Source organism: Microcebus murinus, chromosome 11, assembly GCF_040939455.1.
Source record: "Microcebus murinus isolate Inina chromosome 11, M.murinus_Inina_mat1.0, whole genome shotgun sequence".
In the NCBI taxonomy this organism is placed as follows: domain Eukaryota; kingdom Metazoa; phylum Chordata; class Mammalia; order Primates; family Cheirogaleidae; genus Microcebus; species Microcebus murinus.
The window spans coordinates 70,461,321-70,482,850 of NC_134114.1; the positions used below are offsets into that span (position 1 = coordinate 70,461,321).

Genomic DNA, 21,530 nt, shown 5'->3' on the forward strand with positions numbered 1-21,530 from the left:
CTCCCCCTTCGAGTAAGAGCTTCAAGCATGTCCATCCCCCAAACGTTGCACATCTTACTTGTTTTGGTTGTATATACCCATCCCTGCCTCCCCCCTCCCACCCTCCCGACACCCAATAAATGTTACTCCTATATGTCCACTTAGGTGTTGATCCATCAATACCAATTTGCTGGTGAGTACATGTGGTGCTTGTTTTTCCATTCTTGAGATACTTCATTTAGTAGAATGGGTTCCAGCTGTATCCAGGAATATACAAGAGGTGCTACATCACCATTGTTTCTTAAAGCTGAGTAGTATTCCATGATATACATAATACCACAATTTATTAATCCACTCATGAATTGATGGACACTTGGGTTGTTTCCATAGCTTTGCAATTGTGAATTGTGCTGCTATAAACATTCGAGTGCAGGTGTCTTTTTCATAAAGTGACTTTTGATCACACACACACTTTTTGATCACAGATGACTTCTGAGAGCATGTAGTGCATTTCAGGTGTAAAATGGTCAGGGAAAGTTGGTACCTCCTGCTCACAGCTCCAAGCACAGTGCCTCCTATAGGATAGGCACTACTTAAATGCCTTTAAAAGATACCAAAAGCATGATTATTATTAAGCATTACACCCATTTTTGGTAAGTAAAAGAGATGTAAAAATAAAAATAATATACATGAACAATGAGATAAAGATGCTCAAATCAGTTCTCAGAACAAAAATCTGAGGATTTTTGTGTGGATAGCTGTGTGCTTAGAAGACTAGGAATCAAGTTAGAACATCTATATTTGAGAAACTGATTAAGTCTATTTAACTTTGAAAAATAAAATCCCTATAAATGTAGCTGTAGCAATGTAGGAAATTCTCAGAAGAATTAAAAAGTAGCTTAACTCAAAACCTCATGAACTCAAAAAAGTATGGCTACTCAACTCCTTGATAGAATCTTTTAATAAAATGAAATATTAAAACTATTCAATAAGCATAAAAAAATTGAAGGTGAAGTTCATTTATGCCAAACTATATCATCTATCCCTAATTATTCTGCCTAATACTTTAAGAATCAAAAATTTTTCTTTAATAACGGAAAAAGGATATATTAGATTCAATTTGATTTCACATTTATGGGGTATTTCTGTGTGCAATGCATATTTGAAGCAAGGGAAGTGACTCCTTAGACACTCCACTTTAAGATGTGACAAAGAGAAATTCTGCAAGTGTAGAAAGGTTAAGCATTATGAAAATATTATCTATAAAGTGCAGGCAGCCCTGACTTCCTGCACTAGTAAGGGTCCAGTTCACTAGAAAGCTGTCTGTTCACTGGCTTCATTTGCCCAGAGAAGCAAAGTCATTAAAAGGGGTTGGTTTCCAGGTGAGGCCTCCTAATGCGGTATTAGTAGCTCCAGCCCAAGTTGTGAGAGTAAGAAATCATGAGGGACGGGAGGACAGAGGAGGACATGGCAGTTTCCCATTCCCTTGCCAGACCAGAGCCATTCTGCAGGAAAGCTCTGATCAAAGCGAGTCTTTAGTTAGCATCTCCCACCTCCACTCCCATGCCCCTCCATTCAAAGCTCCACTGTTTTCCAGCCTCTTATCATCTCACGCTCAGTCCTGTGGCACCCACCCAGGCCCAGGTTGCTGCTACAAAATTCTACAGATTAAGCTCATTCACTCCCTACTCAAAATTTCCAGTTTTCTATCCAGGAATTAGGAAGAGAGAACATATATATATATATATATATATATTTTTTTTTTTTTTTTTTTGAGACAGAGTCTCGCTTTGTTCCCTAGGCTAGAGTGAGTGCCGTGGCGTCAGCCTAGCTCACAGCAACCTCAATCTCCTGGGCTCAAGCGATCCTCCTGCCTCAGCCTCCCAAGTAGCAGGGACTACAAGCATGTGCCACCATGCCTGGCTAATTTTTTCTATATATATTAGTTGGCCAATTCATTTCTATTTATAGTAGAGACGGGGTCTCACTCTTGCTCAGGCTGGTTTCAAGCTCCTGACCTTGAGCAATCCTCCCGCCTTAGCCTCCCAGAGTGCTAGGATTACAGGCATGAGCCACCGGGCCAACCCAAGCTTATTTTATATTAAAAACACAGAAAAATAGTCCCCCTCTGCAGGGCTAGAGCAAGCCTGCACTCCAGGCCAGCAGCAGAATCTAACAGCTCACAGACAGGTTTTCTGGATGGATGATTATTCATCTTCCCAGCTGCTGGTTATCGACCAAACCGTGTGTGCACACTGGAAATTTCTGCCTGCCCGTAGCAACTTGATTTGCCTTTAAAGACCCACCTCTGTCCCACTCTCAGTTCACAGCGTAGCTTAGCGACCCCTCACTCCTGGGCTCCAGAAATACACAGGAGACCTGGCCACAGTAGGCAGTGAGACTCCCTCCCCAGCACCGTCTTCCCACTGCGTGGGTGTAGCCATAAGGAGGCCGTGTGCCAAGCGCTGCCGGGGGCTGCCACATAGAGGGAGCCTGCCTGGGAGGCAAGATGCCCAAAGCCAAGTATTTCTGGGAGGAGGAAGGAAAAGAAGGTAGGCATGTACAGACAGAGAGCCCTGATGACACTGTCTGAGGCCCTGGATCCAGCCTGCCCTGGGTCTTTTCAGGTGCCTAAGCCAGGAAGCGCTGAGCTCCTGTAGCTTGCAGTGAAAGACTCCTAAATAAGATATCCCTGATGCCTGGGCTCAGCTCCATCATTTCATTAGAAATCTCCACTTCTCCTCCGATGTTCCCATTATCTTGCTGAGGACCACTGTGTGCCTCTTTAGCTCCCAAGCATGGCCCAGCTGGCAGGACCTGTGGGGCCAGCCCAGCAGATCAGTCTCCTGCCTTCTGGTGCACCAACTGTCAGCTCCCAACAGGTGCTCACGTTCCACCCAGCTCCCTGCACCTGCCTTCTCCTAGGCTGCTGTCCCAAGCAGAGAGCCAGGCTTCTAGGTGAGGAGCTCTGAGTCAGGCCTGTGGTGGGTTTGTTTATTTTAAAGGAAGTCATTATTTGTGCTTCCATTTGTGAAGGCCCAGAGCACACAAGCAGAGATTCATATCCCTCTGAATTATCTACCTCTTGAGTTTGAGAACTGCCCTCTAGCAAAGCTCTTTCTTTACAAGGATTTCAGACTATGGGCTTCTATGTTTTCTAGCGTATTTATTTCTAAAGTGGCCAGGAAATCACTGAGAGGAAATGAACAGAGAGAGCTGAGAGGACAAAGGTCTGTTCACATTTCTGCTGATGCAAACCAGACTATCCCTACAACTGTTACAAACGAGCTAATTAAGCTTCTGTATCTCCTAAGAAAAAGGAATTCCCATGGTTTTATTTACTGAACAGTGGGATGTCTATACTACCTAGTAGAGACATTTATCTTTTATGTATATCCACTATCTTCCCATCTAAAAGAAAAAAATTTTGGAGGTTAGGGGACTTGGGTCCCCAGAATCTAGAACAGTTTTTAGATTCCCTGTATGTGTAGCTGATGGTCAGCAGCTATTGAACACTGAGGAGGATAATTAGAGAGAGCTTCTATTAAACATCATATTCTCTGGTAAAGGAATCTTGCTTCTCAATGTTTCAGATACAAAGAAGAGTCTCAATATAAGAAAGTATAAAAAGGGAACAGAAATCAACTTCCAGGAAGAGAACCCATATTAACAACCCCAATTGTGACCAAATTGGGTTTCCACTCATACCCTAGTGTAAATTTCAGAGCACAGCTGGCTTTTTATTTCTGGGTGCATCTACACCTCTTGTCAGGAGGCCAATCCACATATCTCTCCTTCTAAGAATCAGTCCATGTACCCTGCAAGATTCTAGTGTAAATAAATACACAAGATTGTGGTTGAAAATTCAAAGACTAAAGTTTAATTTTTGTAATGCTAATGGGGCCATCTTGTTTTCATGAGAATCATCACTGAGTCTTCCTTTTATCCCAAGGGTACTACCTGAAGGTTCTGGAATCCATGGTTTCGAAGTTGTTCCCCTTCTTTGAAGAAGAATTCACAATTTTGTGTACACTTGTGCTCCTTATGAAGACAATGTCACAACTTTCGCTAATTTCTGAAAAGGGTTTATGATGCCCAAACAGAATTCGAATTACTGTTAAATCCCTTTATGGTTTGAATAGTACAGTGTTTACTTGGTTATAACTCCAATAAAATGCTACATAAAGTAAAAACAAAAAGGACAACTATATCACATTTTGCCATTATAGCAGATAAAGAAGATGTAAGTTTTTGCTATGCTTTTGGCTTGGGCATGGCTTTTGTCATTGAGAATTTTTACTAAATGCTATTTCCTACTCCATCCAGATGGCAGTAATGCTTGGGTGCTTAGAGCAGCCCAGTTTGCCTAGGTATTTGTAGGGGACTGACATATGTTTTCCTAGTTTAAGAATTAAAGTTAGTGAGTAATGTACATGTTCTTCCCAGAGTGTTTGAAAGTAATGTGTTCCAGACAGACTCCCTGTGATAAACAAAGGTGTTGCCTAGAGGTATAACAAAGGACCTGAGCCGCAACTAGCAAGAGCAGCCCCGCCCCATGGCACTGGGGGTCTGGAGGCCACACGATAAACACCCCATAAGATGGCTGGTTAGTCAATGACAGGTAAGACCCCTCAAGGGCGGGGTGACCTAAGCCATGCACAGCCTCCGGGGTTCAGCCGAAGATCTTAGGGGGTCACCCAAAGAGAAGCTGGGGATGAGAAATGCCCCCTGTGGCTCACCTTGCCCATCCTTGCTAATCTCAGTCTGCGATCTATGCCTAGCACCTAGAGCAACCACCTGGAAACCTTGAGCCAGGGGACATCTGCTTCCCTAAGGCTACGTATTCTAGAATTTATGGCCATTGCTGCAATGCCTGGGCCATTAGTACAAGGAACTAACTTTAATTTTTTAGAGTATAAAAATAAAACTGACCTAGTGTATTATTACTCAAGTCAACCGTCTGTCTGTGTGTCCGTGATTTTCTTTGTGTTCTGCGTTTGTGTTTTGTGTTCTGTGTTCATCCTCTGTCCCATAAACGGGCCACGACAGGTATTGGTCACTGTAGTAGTTGGCTGGGGAAGTCCAAGCACACACTGGCAGGCCTGCCTTGGGCAGAGACTGATATAATTTCTGATCACTCACACTTGCTAGACACGCTAGAATCCACACCCTGAGCTTTCACAGAGTGGCAGGTAGGACGGCTTATGTTATCAGGTTTGATCATTTGACATACCACAGTTTCCATGAGAAAGTTTTACACTTCCTTTTTTTTCTCCTCCAGCATTGTATTAATATAAGCTTTTACAGACTTTAAGTTTTCCTTCTTGCTTGGGACCATTGCTACAAATCAGTTTCACAAATATGAATATTGACTGTACATGAAAATATAAAACTTAGATTTTTATACCCGGGAAAATATAAAACTTAAATCTCCTTCACCATGCTTTAGAATTGTTCAACAGGAAGTTTTCCCAATTACCCCATGACTATATTAACAAACAATACAGATTTTTAAATGTACACCTCCATACAGAATCCCTGTCCAAAGTTCTTCATTTTTTTCCCCACCCTAACTTAAGGAAAGAAGTTGGAAGCTCATGAAAAATATGTTTTCCATAATGTACAGCTGTAACATCTGGATCACTGGGCTTTATCTAATTTTCATCTCTAGGTAGGCTCTGAAATGTGCTGTCTACAGAATCTCTCCCCTGAGCACTGATAATGGGACGCCAGATTGCTTTTCTTGCCTTCATTTACCTTACAATAGTACTCAATAAAAAAGCAATAGGAAGAATTAAATGGCATGTTTTTCCAGGGGGAAATATATTTTCAACCTCTAAGTATTTCTCTTTCTTATAGACATTTTAAAAGTATATTTTAGAAAAGAAAAGGTAGCCCCAACCTACTTCCCTATCTTTTTACAAAACAACTCTGTGAGTGCAATATGGTCCCACACAGCAGCAAAGAAAAGCTATTTCCAGACCGAAGACATGAGGTTTCCTAAAGATGGTTCTCTTCTTCATGGCTGAGCATCTGGGAATCTCAAGATTGCTATAGTACTTGCTAAAGCCCAAAATCTCCCTACGACCCACAGGGTCCTGCATAATCTGGCCCTTCAGATAATCCCAGACCCATTCCCCTCACACACAGCTTCCCTTTTTTTTTTTCTTTTAGTGTATTATGGGGATACAAATGTTAAGGTTACATATATTGCCCATGGCCCCCTCCCCCCTCAAGTAAGAGCTTCAACACAGCTTCCCTCTTAATCACCAAATCCCAGCTGCCCAGGCAATCTTTCTCTAAGTGCCTTCTGCTGTGGTTTCTTCTGCCCAGAACTATCTGCCACATCCCTTACTGCCCCTCCTCCCCCAAACCCGCCAACTCCTACTCATCCTTTGCATTTCATCCTAAATGTCACTTCTGCAGGGAAACTTTCCCCCATCTTCCCCTTCTCTCAAGATTAGGTTGGGACTTCCTATAATTCATTCCTATAGTTCTGTGTACTCCTCTGACTCAGAGATCACAAGTGTAATTGACAATGATGTTTGTGTATTTTTAAAAATATAATAGAAGTTTCTACTATTAGATCATAAGCTCTATTTGAGCAGGAATTGGTCTGTCTTCTTTATCAAGGTATTAACAAGATACCGTGTCTACCACAGGGTAGATATTTAATAAGTATTTGAGGAAGGGAGAGAGATGAAATACTGAAATCGTTGGTATTGGATTGAAAGAACATCTTCCAGCTATACATATATATCTGGGGCTAGTTCATTATGTAGAACATCTTAACTGAATCATCTGGAAAACGACTACATAGCAATACTCATGAGCAGGTCTAGCAGCTCTCCAATGTTGAGGAAAGCCATGTGACATGGCAGTTAGACTCATGAGTTTTGAAGCCAGTCACTTAGGTACAAAATCCCAGCTTTGTCACTTACTAGCTGTGTGAACTTGGGAAATTTCCTCACCCTTTCTGAGCCTCCATTGATTCATATGTAAAATGAGGCAAAGAATTCCCTCCCCTTTACAGTTGTCACAAAGATTAAATGAAGTACTGTGTGTGAAGCGACTAATAAGAGAGTGACTGGCGCAAGACTAATATTTGAACACTAGTATTATTATTACCAAGAAACATTAGAAGTTGTGGCTAATTCAGAAGACATTATCTCATATCTTGCCTTCTTGTTAAAAGAACACACTCCAAACAGACATCTTTGAAAAACAACTAGATGCTCAGAAAGCAATTTGGTTTCCTAGTCGCAGATCATAACTCCTAGACTAAATACAGAACCTACAGCTTTATTTTTCACAGGAGTCTAACAATGTGATCTCAAGTCATGATACGTGTACATAACTCACAAGAAGAAAGATGTGAAAAATATTCACTTATGAGTTATTGGAACAAAGTCTGCAAACAAACAAACTAACCTACACCCCTTCACAGGTTACTTCTTTCCAACTAACAATGGCACCTTCCTCTAGCTGTCTCTACAAAACAATGGTGAGACTCAGACCCATCAGCAAGGCCACTTACTAACTATGGACAGAACCAGGACTGCAGAAGAGTTACTGAGCCTCTCTAAGAATTGCCCGTATATAAAATGCAACAATACTTTTCTGTCAAAATTGCTGTGATGTTTAAGTGAGATAATGTACAAAGTTATTTCAGATACTGTGTTATAGAATGCTTAGCAGATCAATTTATTTCATTAATTTCCCCTAATATCATGCTTTTCCTGGGACAAAAAAGCATTAATGACAGAAACCAGCTGTAGAATACAGAAAATACAAGATCATAAGAGTCATAATTTGTAAGTTGTTTCTAATAATGATATCAATAACAGAAAAAATTATGATGATCTGGTGGCGTACCTGATAAGGAAGAATTTTTTTTTTTAAGTTGCACTGTCATGTAAAAGTCGCTAGCTACATCTTTTTCTAGCAATCAAAGAGAGTTTAGGTGGCTTACCACCAGTAAGTAGTAGATTATGTGTGACTCCAAAATCTTCTAACCACTATACAAAATCTGTGTTTATTAAATTTATTTTTTATAAGATAATCTTCAGAAATAAGAAAGATAGGGAAAAAATAATGGCAAGGAAGGGCTGTGATGTCCCCACTGAGCTGGGCAGGAAGGTGAGTCTTTACAACTTCAGTCCAAACTTTCACTTGGGATTAAATCATCCTAAACTGGGTTACTCAGGCACAGCCTGCTTCAAACAGCCTACTTTGTGGTGCTTAAAGACACAGACTTTAGTGACAGAGACGGATCCAAATCATACCAAGGAATAACTCTGGGCAAGTCAGTTAATCTCCCATGGCTCAGTTTCCTCATCTGGAAAATATGGAAGACAATCAGCCTAAGTGGTGTAGTAAATAAATGAGTTTATATATATAAAGCAGCTAGAATCCTGCCCAATAAATGTTATATATATTTAGCTGTTATTAATATTAGTTATAAAGGGTCATTTTACAGTGGCACCGGGTAAGAAGCCCCACATGTCAGTTGGTCTCAGGCTAGAATGGAGGATGGCACAATTGAGCAAATGGAGCCCAGCTCAGGGTGAGCTGGGCAGGGGCTCAGTCAGCATGTTGCACCTTCTGACAATGCTTTAGAGGTGGAATGTGTATTGTGATTTAACAAAAGTTATCATAATTCAAAGGCAGGGTAGTCAAGACTAAGCCCTACCATGATAGATACCACTTTAAAGAAGTTCATGCACACTTATGTAAAACCAGTTCAACACAACAAATTCCTAGCACCAAGTGCAAATAAAATTTGTGTAGTTGCTTAAAAATCACATGAGAGTGATAATCCTAGAAAGAAAGAAAAAATAAGATAGCTTTTAAAATGAAATGGGCATTTGTACATACAACACTCAGGATATAGTCAAGATATATAATTAAGAGGATGGTAAAGTAATAAAATTATACAAAATTTTTTTTTCAAATAGAGCCATGGAGCGCCATTAGCATGGCAACATTAACAGAAAAGAAAACATTTTTTAAGCAGTCACCACAAACGAAGGTTCTACTGTCCCAGATCCATTTTTTCCTAGTTCAGTTATTCATCAACTCTTGTTTGAGGTGATTCAAAAATTGAGATTCCTGTGATTATGAAAATATGTCTCTATTTCCCCAAAAGTATTACCTTTCCTCAAATTAGAAAAAAATGAACTACATCAATAAAAAAGCTCACCAAAATGCCTCCCCATTTTTTATCTGTAAAGATCCTTTTGCAAGAGTTAAACCAGGCCAGGCTTGAACATACTAATAATAGATATCAGTTATTGTTACATCTGAGTGGGAAAGGATTAAGGGAATAACTCAATGAGCTCTCTTACATGATGGCTGTAAATCTGATGTGTACTTACAGGAGGATGAATGTTCTCCTGAAGAAAAGTCATTCCTTACATACCAGTTTGTATGCAAAGTAAGATTACTCATTTCCTTTGTAGAACATACCACATAGTAAACCATAAATGCTGCCTTCTAATTGTTTTTTTTTTTTTTTCTCTTTGGCTGAGCTACTTTTTGTACATCTACTCAGATTAGATAAACTAAAACCATCTGTAAAAGATTATATCATCATTGAAATTTAGTACTATCAAAGTGAAAGATTGAGAAGTGAAAGAATTTTGGAGTTCCGGTTATCTTTGACTCAAGTGGAAAATATGATATGTGTGAAAGGGCAAGTATGTGCATAAACTACACCTGACAAAGGCACACTTTGAGTGCATGTGTGTGTGCACAAGTGCATGTGTAAAGCATGTGTAAAAGCAACACAAAATGCCACAAACATCATCGGAGCCAATTACTTAAACTTCACCAGGAAAAAAAAAAAATTATGAAAGCCACTAATAAAAAAAAAAAATTGCCTGTTATTTCTTTATTTTCCCTGCCCATTTTCCAAGCAAAGAAAGAAAAGTGAAATAGCTGAAAGGCAGGCAACAGGAGGGCAAAGAAGAAAGAACCATGCCCTAAGGAATATACCACCCAGATAGCCGGGCAACAGAGTAGACTAACCATGGTTGGTCATCTGAAATACACAAAGATCTTCTCATGGCAAGTTCAACATCACTATTCCTCATTTCTGACAAATGCACAGGAGGAAAAAAGTAGAAGTCAAAGAAAGTGAAGATGTCAGACAGAGAGGAATAGGTACAAGAACACTTTACAAAGCTCCATCTTCCTTGAAAAGGCAGAGAGCATAAGGCCTGGGAAGCTCCGCAAACTGCAGGTCTCCCTCTTGTCTCTACCTGGTCCCCTTAGTCTTACTTCTGCCACAGAGGAAGCAAGGAAATCACAAAAGCACCAGCCTGAGTATGGAGTAAATGCTACCTACTGGGCCAAAGGTAGCAGAGAGAGGCTGAGGGGAATGACCCAAATGGTCAAGTAATCTTTTTTTTTAGTTGAACTGGCATGTATGCAAGGCCAGGCAGAACTAGGCAAGGTCACAATCACAGCTAGACCCCATCATTGCCCCTCTCTTCTAGCTTCCTTTCAAAAGTAGAGGGATGCAAAGAAGGAGAGAGGTGAAGGTACAGCCCATGTCTGCTCTTAGCCAGAGACAGCCTGGCCCCTGCTGACTCACGGGGACAGTCTCTCGGGGCACATGAGGCTTGCAAACAGCTCTGCAGTGACACAGAACTTGTCTCCAAAAATCTATTCCAATCCCAAAAGATATTTTGGAAAACACTCAGACTTCTAATTTGGTATGGTGGAAATACTATTCAAAGGCAACTATAAAAATGCTGAATTCTTCTTTTATCACAAGCAATTTTAGATTGCAATAGAGGAACAAGAGTCAAATATGGCTTAAGGGTCTGGATAGAATATCATTTCTATTTTGAGAGAATATCTATGGGCAATTTGCAGAAGTTGACCATTTGCCATGCACAGATTGACCTTGCATCTGAGAGAGAATTATATTTTAACATGTTTTCAGCATACTGCCTTTAATTAAGAATGAAAATTTCCAACAGAGCCCTTGGATCCCAAACCCTTTCATTATAACTATTTCTCCAAATATTTAGCCACTCTGACATCAGGCCCCATAAGAATTCAGGTAACAGGGACACAAGCCATATTTGACTCTTGTTCTTTTATTGCAATCTATTATTGCTTTTTTTTTTCTTTTTTTTTTTTTTTTGTTAACCAGAACATGTGGATATTATTGCTTTTGATAAAAGAAGAATTCAGCATTTTTATAGTTGCCTTTGAATACTTTGAATAGTATTTCCACCATACCGAATCAGAAGTCTGAGTGTTTTCCAAAATATCTTTTGGGATTGGAATAGATTTTGGAGACAAGTTGCGTGTAACTGCAGAGCTGTTGACAAGCCTCACATGCACTGAGGGACTGAACACCCACCCCCCACCAGGCAGCAGGGACCATGCTGTCTTTTGGTGAGAACGGACTGGGCTGCACCTTCTCCTTTCTCTTTATTTCACTCTTTACTCTTTCTTAATTGACTCCATTTTTTATCCCCCCAGCTTTATTAAGGTATAGTTGACAAATAAAAATTGTGTGTATATATGCTATACAATGTGATGTTTTTAATTTTTTAAACTGACAAACATGTTTTAACCTTTCTTTTGCTCTATTAATACTACTTTCAGTGCCTGACACTGCAGAGAAAAGGAGAACTATTTTATTCTGAAGAATCCAAAATAATTCAAAGAAGAGGAGCTACTGCAGTAAATAGGTGACAATGTGGCACTCGTGAACCTGGCACCCTCAACCATGCTCACACATTGCAAGCTCAAGACTCAACCAGCCCCTCAACATCCCCCTCCTCCAAAAAGAAAGACTTTTCAATGAAAGCATTTCTGAACAGAACCAGGAAAAATCTGAGACATAAATGAAGGGGAAAACATGCTGTGATTAACTCTTTCTACTCTCCCTTTTCCTGGAGGTTCAGGTGACTCCCTGCTCTGTCAGATTTTTCTGTCTTTCCAGCACCACGGTCAGGGCACTGCCCAATTCCAGGCTCTCACTGAGACTATGGTGGCCTCCACGTGGTCTTCTGTCTCCACTGCCAGCTTGACCCCATCACTCCCCTGTTCAACTGCCTCCAGGGTTCCTAGCATGCCTGAGAGGACACTCCTCCACCCTCACATCTGGCCACAGCTTCATTTTCACCTTTATTCTCTCTACACCCTTGCTACACCCTAGGTTTCAGTCCCACTGCTGACTCCCTATTTCCTTCACACATATGACACTGATTCACCTCTGGGCCTGTGGCAATATCCTTTCACCATCTCCTTGTCCTTGTGTCCAAATCCTAATCACACTTCAAAACAAGGTGGAGGTCATCTGGTGGAACACCCTCAGATTGTTGCCACCAAACCTATAGACTTCCCCACATCCCCTTCTATGCTGTCTCATTCCATCTGCAATGGAAGAGAAGGGGTGCTTCTTCTGGCTTAAGGCGAAGGGGGACCACAGACCACTGGTCTGTGGGACCCACCACAACCTATGTCCTGAGGGACCTTACCCATCCCCTATCCCCCTTCTCCTTTATCTTCAACCTCTCCCTTTCCATCAACCCACTCAGGTGATCTCCATTGAAAAAACATACCTTCCCATGACCAAGCTATTCTCCTTCTTCCATTACCACTTTCTTTAGTCCCCTGTTTCCAGCCAACTTGCTTGGCCACCCTTCCTTGTCCCTGCCTCCCCTCTTTCTGCATCCACCCCCAACCCCACTGCATTCTGACTTCCATTCAGACACCCATTTCTCCTAGCTGGTGAACCCATCTCATTGTTTTGTAAAATATATTGACACCTACTGTGTCCCAGATAACATATGCCTAGTACTTGGGGAAGGGACAGGACAGGAGAGGAGAAATCAGACATGAGCTCTCTGAATCAGAAGTTCAAACTGATAGCTAAATTCAGTCCAGAGATAAATTTGATTTAGCCTTGCTTTTAAAGATATATAGTTTGCCAAAAATTCAAGAATCTGGATGTGTCACACAAAAATCTGGGGTATTGGCTTCTATTAAGGAATCTAGAAGCTCTGACAGCATGTCTTCTTTTCCTGAGAGACAATAATCACCTAGAGCTGAGAAGCACCTGCTCCTTCAAGGGAGCATGGGCTCCCTGGGTCACCATGGCCCCACCAAACCCTCTTGCCTCACTGTCTTTACTTTGGTAGCCCCTGTGGGCATTGGAGTCTGGAGTTTGAAGTCCCTGATTTAGATTAGCACTGATAGAAATACAAATGTGAGCCACATATGTTCATTTTACCTGTAAAATTAACAGGTGGAATTAACTTTAATATTATACTTAACTCAATATATCCATCATATCAACGCAACATGCAATCAATATAAATTCAGTAATGAGATAATCCACATTCTTTTCTTTGTACTAAGTCTTCACAATCCAGTGTGCATTTCACACTTACTAGCCGCATTTCTAGCGTTCAATAGCCAAATGGGGCTATACATTGCCAAATGAGACAGCACTTCTCTGGATGCTTAATGGTTAGCTACAAAAATCAAGTCTTGCAAGCAGAGAGAGAAAGAGTGGGAGAGAATATTAAGAAGAAAGAAGAAAACAGGCAGGATGAAGAAAGAAGGTGTGTGGTTGTTAAAGAGTAGGCATGTACGATGTTTAAAAATAGGAGGGAAGAGAGTAGGGACACAGAGACAATGAATGGTGTTCAGTGAAAAATCAGCCCAAGTCCAGTCCTCCAGGGGAAGAAATTGTCCTTTCTAAGCAAATACAGTTGACCAGTAATGTAGTTTTCCTGGAGGGAGGCTTTGGTGTTTTTGACTAGGCTCAGCGTGAGACAGGAGGTCACTATGAATATCATCTGGCCACCTGTCTGCACTCCTCTTCGCACACTTGGTACTTAACAGGCAGCAGCAGAATGGACAAGGCTGAAGAGGACAGATTCTTGGTCAAGATTGGGATTTGTATCTGAGTCATGGATGGGAGAAGAGGGACGATAAGAGACATTTCTCAAATGATGGGTATGGAATACAGGAGAACAGTGTTAAGCACAAAAGTCAGGTCAAGGAGGTGGGTTGAAGACGGGTAGCAGTGAAGCAGGCAGGAGAGTATCTTGAGCCAAGATCCAAGCAGAATTCAAGACTCAGGCATTCTGAGTGAGGACAGGTCGGCAGGAATCAGGAGGCCAGATGTGCGTGCGGGTGCAATGTCAGAGGCCAGACAGGGTGAGAAAAAGGATACTCAGAGTCAAGGCCAGCACCAAGAAAAACATCCCTGAGCCAGACACCTCAGCAATAGGACTCTCTCCTCTCTCCTCCACATGAGCACAACTTGGCAGCCATTTAGTAGGTGTCACGACCAAAGACAAGAACCAGAAGTAAAGTCTAGGCTGGCAAAAGCCAAGCCACCAGCTGGGGGAAGACGAGAAAGTCAACTAGATCTGCCAGGCTTAACAGGACTTGGAATCAAGAAGGCAAGAATATCATTACACAAACGTAGAGCGATTTTGAAGCTTTTCCAGAGATCTTATCTCTGAACAGCTGTAGCCCATCCATTCATCCCTTCATTCATTCAGCAACTGTTTATTGAGTAGTCTTTCCCTGAACTCTTTTACTGATTTAATAGGTCGATTGTACTAAGGCTTGCCAAATTCCACTCTGGCAGAGCTGGTGAAGCAAGTGAGGGCAGCTCAGGTTTAAGCAAAATAGGCTCAGATTGCTCATACTGAAGGGCCCCCCTAAATAAAACCAGTGAGATTAGGAGGATGCAGCGACCTTAAAACATACAGAGGTCCACTTGTCCATTATCTGATGTAATTTTCCAGATTGGGTAGGAGCCAAGAGAATGGGAAATCAGGCTGATATCTCAAAAAAGACTTCACAGGAAAATTGTCCTCTCAAGAAGGCATTACGCAGGGCTTTTAAATCTCATTATATTAAAAATACATTTTTTCATGTTGTGCTGAGACTAAAGTTAAATACAAATATTTGGAGACTTTAGGGAAATTATATCCTGATATTCTGCCAAAAAAAAAAAATTCTACCGGTAAAAAACTCATACACATTGGAAGGGAAAACATATTTGGATAAAATCTTGAATTGTTGGGGGATAGTAATCACTTCCCACTTCTGGTTTATAAAAAGCAATGTGAGTTAGAAAAAAAGATTGATGGTGACAAGGATATTAAAATGGCACATAAAGTTAATGATGCAGGAAAAAATAGATGGTATTCCCACTGGTCTTGACAAATCAAAATTCACAAATACAGTAAAGACTATTTGCCTAGTGAACAAACAACTTGAGAAAGGTTGCCTCACCTTTGATTCAACAATTAACTTTACAGAAAGGTAAACATGTCATAAATAGGTATGGTTTATACTCTAATTTTATGAAAACAACCAAGCTTATATAAAGCAACTTCTAGGCTAATACCTACTTCATTCACATTAAACAAACCAAAAAAAAAAAAAAAACATAAAAACAGTGTACAGCTGTCTCTCAGCTATCAAGAGACAGTTTTATTTAGGATGCTTTGTTTACTGAGGCAGAAAAATATATAATTTTTCATAAGTTTTCCAGCAGATAAAAAAGTAAAAACAGAATTTGTGATTTCAAAAAAATAATTTTTGCTTAAAGAGATGTCTGCTATGATATTATAACTAGATATAGATCAAGAAGAAAAAAATATATAACGCTAACTTCTGAATCTGCAGATTTTGTCAATGCTTATGAAGCTATCTAGACATGCGATTTATGCTTCATTAATCTAGGGTTGAAAAATGATTTAATAATCACTATGAGCAAAGAAACTACCCTATATGTTTCTTTTGGATCCCAAAGATACATTATTATTTAGTGAAATTTAGTGACCTTTATTTAGTGAAATTATTATTTTCAAACAATGAGGCAAAAGAAAGAAGGGGGATATATTTGCCCCATTTTATTATGAATTTATTAATCCTATTTTGTCCCTCAAAATACTTATCCATTCTTCCATAATAATGCACACATACTTGTTACAATTATATTTGACTTACTTGCTATAAGGTTTTTTCCATTACTGTGTGAAGTTTGTAATGTCACCAGTACTACCTTGGTTAATGTTAGGCTACTTTTCCTATCACTACAAGTAAAATAATTTATATCTTAAAGTAAATGAAAAGAACTGGCAGACTGGCAAACCCCCCTGTTAATTTTTTCAACCACCATTTATTTGTAATGGAGGCATTTGCAAAACTTCAACATATTGTGCAATAATAACAACAGCCATTGCTAATGTATATTGAGCACTTGCTATGTTTTAGGCCAATCTCTCATAACATCTAAATGATAACACTACTATTGATATAAGATTGTAGCTTTACTCAAATCTGCCAGATAGCTACCATCAGAATTAAAGGTTAAAAGGAAACATTCTACACTGAGGCAAACCAATTACTCTGTTTACTCTCTTTCTTTGGAAAGAACTGATGATCCTAGTATTTTTCAAGAATGCTATCATACATCAAATTCCATTTTATACCCCGCTCTAAAATATTTTAAGATCTCATCTGCTCTCTCTCTCACTTTAAATTTGGAAGGGGTCATTTCTGAAGCTAGACCAGTATGAATCTACTAATAGTGCTTTTAAGGGGAGTGATTTTGAGATTTTTCTCAGTGGTTTTAGTTATTTACATTAAGAATTATATTTTTAAATCTGTGGCTTCTGCAAGATTAAGTTGTGTTCCTTGAAGTAATATTAAAAACACATGGAAAATGATAGCAAAAATTAACCCAAATCTCATTTTTGAACTATTTTTAAATATATAGGCTTTCTTTAAAAGCTCAGGTAATTAATAGAGCAAGATGTATTTCATATATACATGATTGTAGAAAATATTCTTCCAATTTTTTTCAGGGCTTACAGATGTGTTTTAGAAATTTTATTCCGATGAATGAATAGTCCTCAAACTATGTTGCAAAACATTTCTATCATATGCTGAATAATTTACCCATGTCTTTTCAAAGATATTTCTCTTCTGTGAAAGCAATGTTTAAAAAAATAATTTAAAAGAGAAAAACAATAAAAGTTTAACATTCATAGTCACTACAGGCTTTTGTTAAAACACTAAAAAATGCAACATATTCATTTCTCTTTATCTTAAAACACTGACTTTCTGATTCTAGCAAAATATAATTTTAGTAACTCATCAAGACGGAATACATAAAATTGGCATATTTTTGATATGCACACAAATTGAGAAAGTATCTTTCCCAACTGTGTTGCAGAAAATGAAATGCATCTGGTATGACAATATGGCCCAACACGTGAACTAGAATCAGTGGGAAGAAAGGGGTTTCTTTTCTTTTTCTTCTTATTCTCAAAGCAGAACATTTTAAATAATGCACACGCCTCAACAGCAAGGCATTATTAAGTCTGTTAGCGTATGTTTCAAAGGTATATTTGGCTAAAGATAACAGTGAGGGGGCTGGCAGGGGCATGGATGTAGCCCAGTTTGTTCACTTTTAATTATCGTACATCAGTGACTCCCAAATCTCTTTCCTCGGCAGTCCAAATGGATTTTTTGCTTTTGCTTAACATCTCCACCCAGTGTCAGAATACGTGCACATATGTTGTTGGGGCCTCATGCTGGGCTAGGGGGCGGAGAAGTGGGGAATGTGTTGGGGAACGTGGCTGATGCCAGGATCAAGCAGAGAACAAGAGAGAAATTAAACAATTTGCCTATTTTTGCAACAATTTTTCTTTCTGCCTTGAGATCAAGTTCTTTTTTATCTGTGCAGTCTGAATATGGATTACATTCAATGCTTTTATTGCTTTTTCTTTCATGTGTACCATCTGCGCTCGTGAACTGTGAATAAAACCAAAATCTGCATGCGCTAAGAGCTCCCTGCCCATGCCCAGGTATCTCTGGAGACAAGGTGCTGAGAGAGCAAGGAGAGATGTCTGAGCTATACAGGAAGTGTGGAAGGGGGCTGCAAAGCTAAGTCTACTTCTGGATATTAGTGAGTCCTCTTCCAGCTCCAGGGTCCAATTCCATTTCTCCCTCTTCCCCATTCAGAGGTGAGCTGGGCTCCTTTGAGTTGGGCAGAGAAATATTTAGAGAACTGAAGAATCTTTCTCTCTTCTACAATGGTGAGACAGCACTGAGAATAAAAGCTGTATTTGTTTGTGACTCATAACCGAGAAAATGCTCCAGTTCACAAGGAGCAAGGTCCAATGGGCAGCGGATACCAGGGACCAACAATAGTGTCTCTTCCTGGGACCTTATGGCATCAGGCAAGCCCCACAAGGCTTATCATTCTTTCTGCCCATAACCCATTTTTCACCTATTTTTTAAAAGATATTTTAGCTTTTTTATTCCTCTTATATCTACACTGAAGTGCTGGTTCTTGATAATGAAAAGCTTCTTTAGAATTATAGGTTATGATTAATAATGTCATTTGTCAATGTGATAAAAATAGACATGCAACAATGCATCACAGAACAAATTACAAAGTAATACAGCTAATCCATCATAGAACTGATTATATGTAGGGATGGGGGGAAAAACCTTTAGAAAGCATGTAAACTTGCAAGTCTCAAGTATCAATCAGTTAAGACCAAAGTCATCTCAAAAACTCAACAAGTTCCAAAAGTTGTCAGAGGTAGCTGCTGTAATAATAGAAAAAAGATTCTGGAGACTGACTTGAGCACAAAGTCTTCTCTGTTATTTACTAACTGCACGACCCAGAAGGTTATTTAACTTCTTTGAGCATCAGTTTCCTAATCCATGAAATGATAACAAGAATTTTTATCACATAGGACTGCTAGGAGGATTAAACTATGTAAGGCCATATACAAAGTGCCTAGCACATGGTGAAGGCACACACAGTAATGTCACTTTAGGATCTTTTCCAGAATAAGTTTAGGTCTTTTGTATACAAAATTCATACTAACATAGTATTTTTTTAAATAAAGATTGATAGTTTCTGAAAACTTTTTGGCAAAAAGGAATATAAAGAGTTCTCTACTTTTGCTTTGAAAAGAGCTTGGTTCAGTGAAGTGACTGTAAAGTGATTCAGTAAGTTAACATCCACAGTAATATGCTATATGCCTTCCAAAATATTTTAATTATTATTTGTTGCTCTATTCTTAATAATAAAAATTAAGAAAAACAAAATGTGAACAGCTCTCCAACTCTAAAATTCTAATACATTAGGATTATGTACACACTCAACAATAAATATTTCCTTTAATATATAGTATTTATCTGTACTAATTAAAAAAATTCTTTTAAACCCATTTTTCACTTTATTTTTGAAAACAGAAACAAGGGTTCCACCCAGTTCAATTTCAAGATGACAGGAAAGGTAAATGTACTTAGTCTTTTTGTCAATTTTATCTCTACCTAATCTTTTGAGAATAAAACCTTTTCTAGAACATCAGGTGTTTGCATACTACAAGCAGTTGGGTTTATTAAGCAATAAAACATATTCTGACTTTCAGGAATTATAATAAATTAGTCAATAAACTACAAAAAGTTTCAACTGAAAGCCCATCTATTTCCATATCTTAGCCTTTAAAACATGACCTGATGTTTCTTTGTAACTCAGCTTTTAATCTAATTAAAATTTTACTGTATGTATCATGCATCTAACATAAGTAATCAGAGTCAAAATAATGAGAAAGTTTAAACACACTAAGATGTATTGGGAGAAAAGAGTTCTTTAGGTCTCTGGCCGAATGGAACTTGCAAAATATTTCCTGCCGTTAACATGGTTTGATAAACATTTACAAAAGAAAAAAAAAAGGATCACTTTTTCAAAACACAAAGTAAAAACCGCCGCTCAGTGGGATACCTCGCAGGTCCTACAAGTACCATTTTTGATAAAAGCACATAAAAAAATTTAACTCCTTTGTGAGTGAAGCGTCAACATGACATAAAAGCAGCATTCTTTAACAGCAAGTGCGTCCGTTGACTACTGAAACGAAACTAAGCGTGGGTCCTAGGAACATTTGTTTTGACTAACGCTGATGAGATGTTTACGATGTCCACCTGCGGGGCAGTGAGCCACTCGCAGCAGGGAAATTTTAACAAGGGAGCGCGGGAAAATGAGTGCATTGCTGCGGTAAGGCTTTCCCCAGCACATGACCTCACATTTGCCATTGATTCACCTCTCCGCATTTCTAGCCATTTGCTTCAAATCGTGCCCCTTCCACATCACCATACATGGTTGTAATTTCCTTAAGTTGGATTTTTTAGTTTTTCCTTTTGCCAACGTGACACTTAGCTGGACATCTCTCTCCTTCCAGGAGATCTCCAAAGAGTACCCAATTTATTTCTAACTTTTCGCTGACCACTCAGAAAGCTTCTGGCGACGCACCGCTTCCTGGCGACAGGTGTTACTTCTACCAAAAGTCAAGTCAGGGTGCGAGTAAGAACTCTAATCTTTGCTAAACGGGAGCGAGAAGTGTTCCTTCCATTGTTTCATCTAGTTGATGGCGCACACCCACACACACACACACACACACTCACACACACACAATCAGGGTGGAGATCGCCTGAAGCTGGAGGCGTGGCCCCGCGCACCTGGTCCCTGGCCGCGCCCACCTGGCACTCACCTGGCTGCTGTCGCGCTCCTCGCCCTTCTCCGAGGACAGGGGCTCCGCGGGGCTCCGCGCTGGCTCTGCGGGAGGTGGTGGTGGCTCCAAGAGCTGTTCCAGGCAGGCGGTTCCCGGCAGTGAGGAGCTCTTCTGATGGCACAAGTGCGCCCCAGGGCCCCTATGCCGTGCACCCCCATCTCGGGCGCGGTCCACCCGCGGTGGTGGCTGGGGCGAGGAGGACAGGGAGGATGAGGCAGAGGAAGAAGAGGGAGCCGAGTCTGGAGAGCGTCCGCCAGGAGGCGTCACTCCGGCTGCTCCCGCGGCCGTTGAGAGCCCCTTTCCGGCGGGGAGCAAATGCTCCCGGATCCGGCGCAGCGTGGACCCCTGCTCTGCTCTGCCGGCGTCGCGGGACTCGAGGGGCTCCGGCGAAGAACAGCACAGGTTGGGTTGCGAGGAGGAGAAGACTCGGTCCAGCACCTGCTTCCGCTTCTTGAAGCCGATCCACCTGCTGCCTGCTCCACCCACGCCGGCCAGGGCGTCCCGTGGGCCCCCCGGGGGCGGGGGGGAGGCCGACGGGGTGTCCGCAGTGCGGCGCTCCGGACCCCCCGCGCGCCCGCCCCCGCCGCCCTTGCTCTTGCCCACCCCCAGCTGGAGGTTCCTCCAGAGCCGGGCCTGGAAGGAGGAGGACGCCGGCGCAGAATCCGGCTGGCCCGTCGCGCCAGCCCGGGGCTCCATCCTCCACCCCCTGCTCCTCTCCCCTCCTCCTCCTCCTCCTGCCTCTCCTCCGCCCTCTCCGGCTGCGCCTCCTCCCGGAGCCCCGCGGTGGTGGCGGCGGCGGCGGCGGCGGGCGCAGCAGCAGAACCCGGGAGTGCCCAGAGGCTTCAGGCCAGCTCTCGGGAAAGATGCCGCCGCGGCCGCCGAGGCTCTCTGGCCTCGGGACTCCGGCGCCGCCTCTTGCTCCGGCACCTGCTGGGGTGAGCTGGCGCTGTCACCGAATCC

At 41.1% G+C, this 21,530-nt stretch overlaps 1 protein-coding gene across 4 annotated transcripts in view; it reads right to left on the bottom strand.

Moving 5' to 3' along the window:
- MCTP1 (multiple C2 and transmembrane domain containing 1) overlaps positions 1-21,282 on the bottom strand; it is a 496,961-nt gene extending 475,679 nt beyond the window's left edge. For 2 of the 4 annotated variants that reach the window (XM_076008188.1, XM_020290177.2), the window contains exon 1: positions 20,550-21,282. In XM_076008188.1, coding sequence (XP_075864303.1) covers positions 20,550-21,266 — 717 coding nt within the window. In that variant the 5' untranslated portion in view covers positions 21,267-21,282. The remainder of the gene's footprint in view (positions 1-20,549) is intronic. The other 2 variants (XM_076008190.1, XM_076008189.1) reach the window with 1 other exon arrangement.
- Between the last annotated feature and the right edge of the window lie 248 nt (positions 21,283-21,530).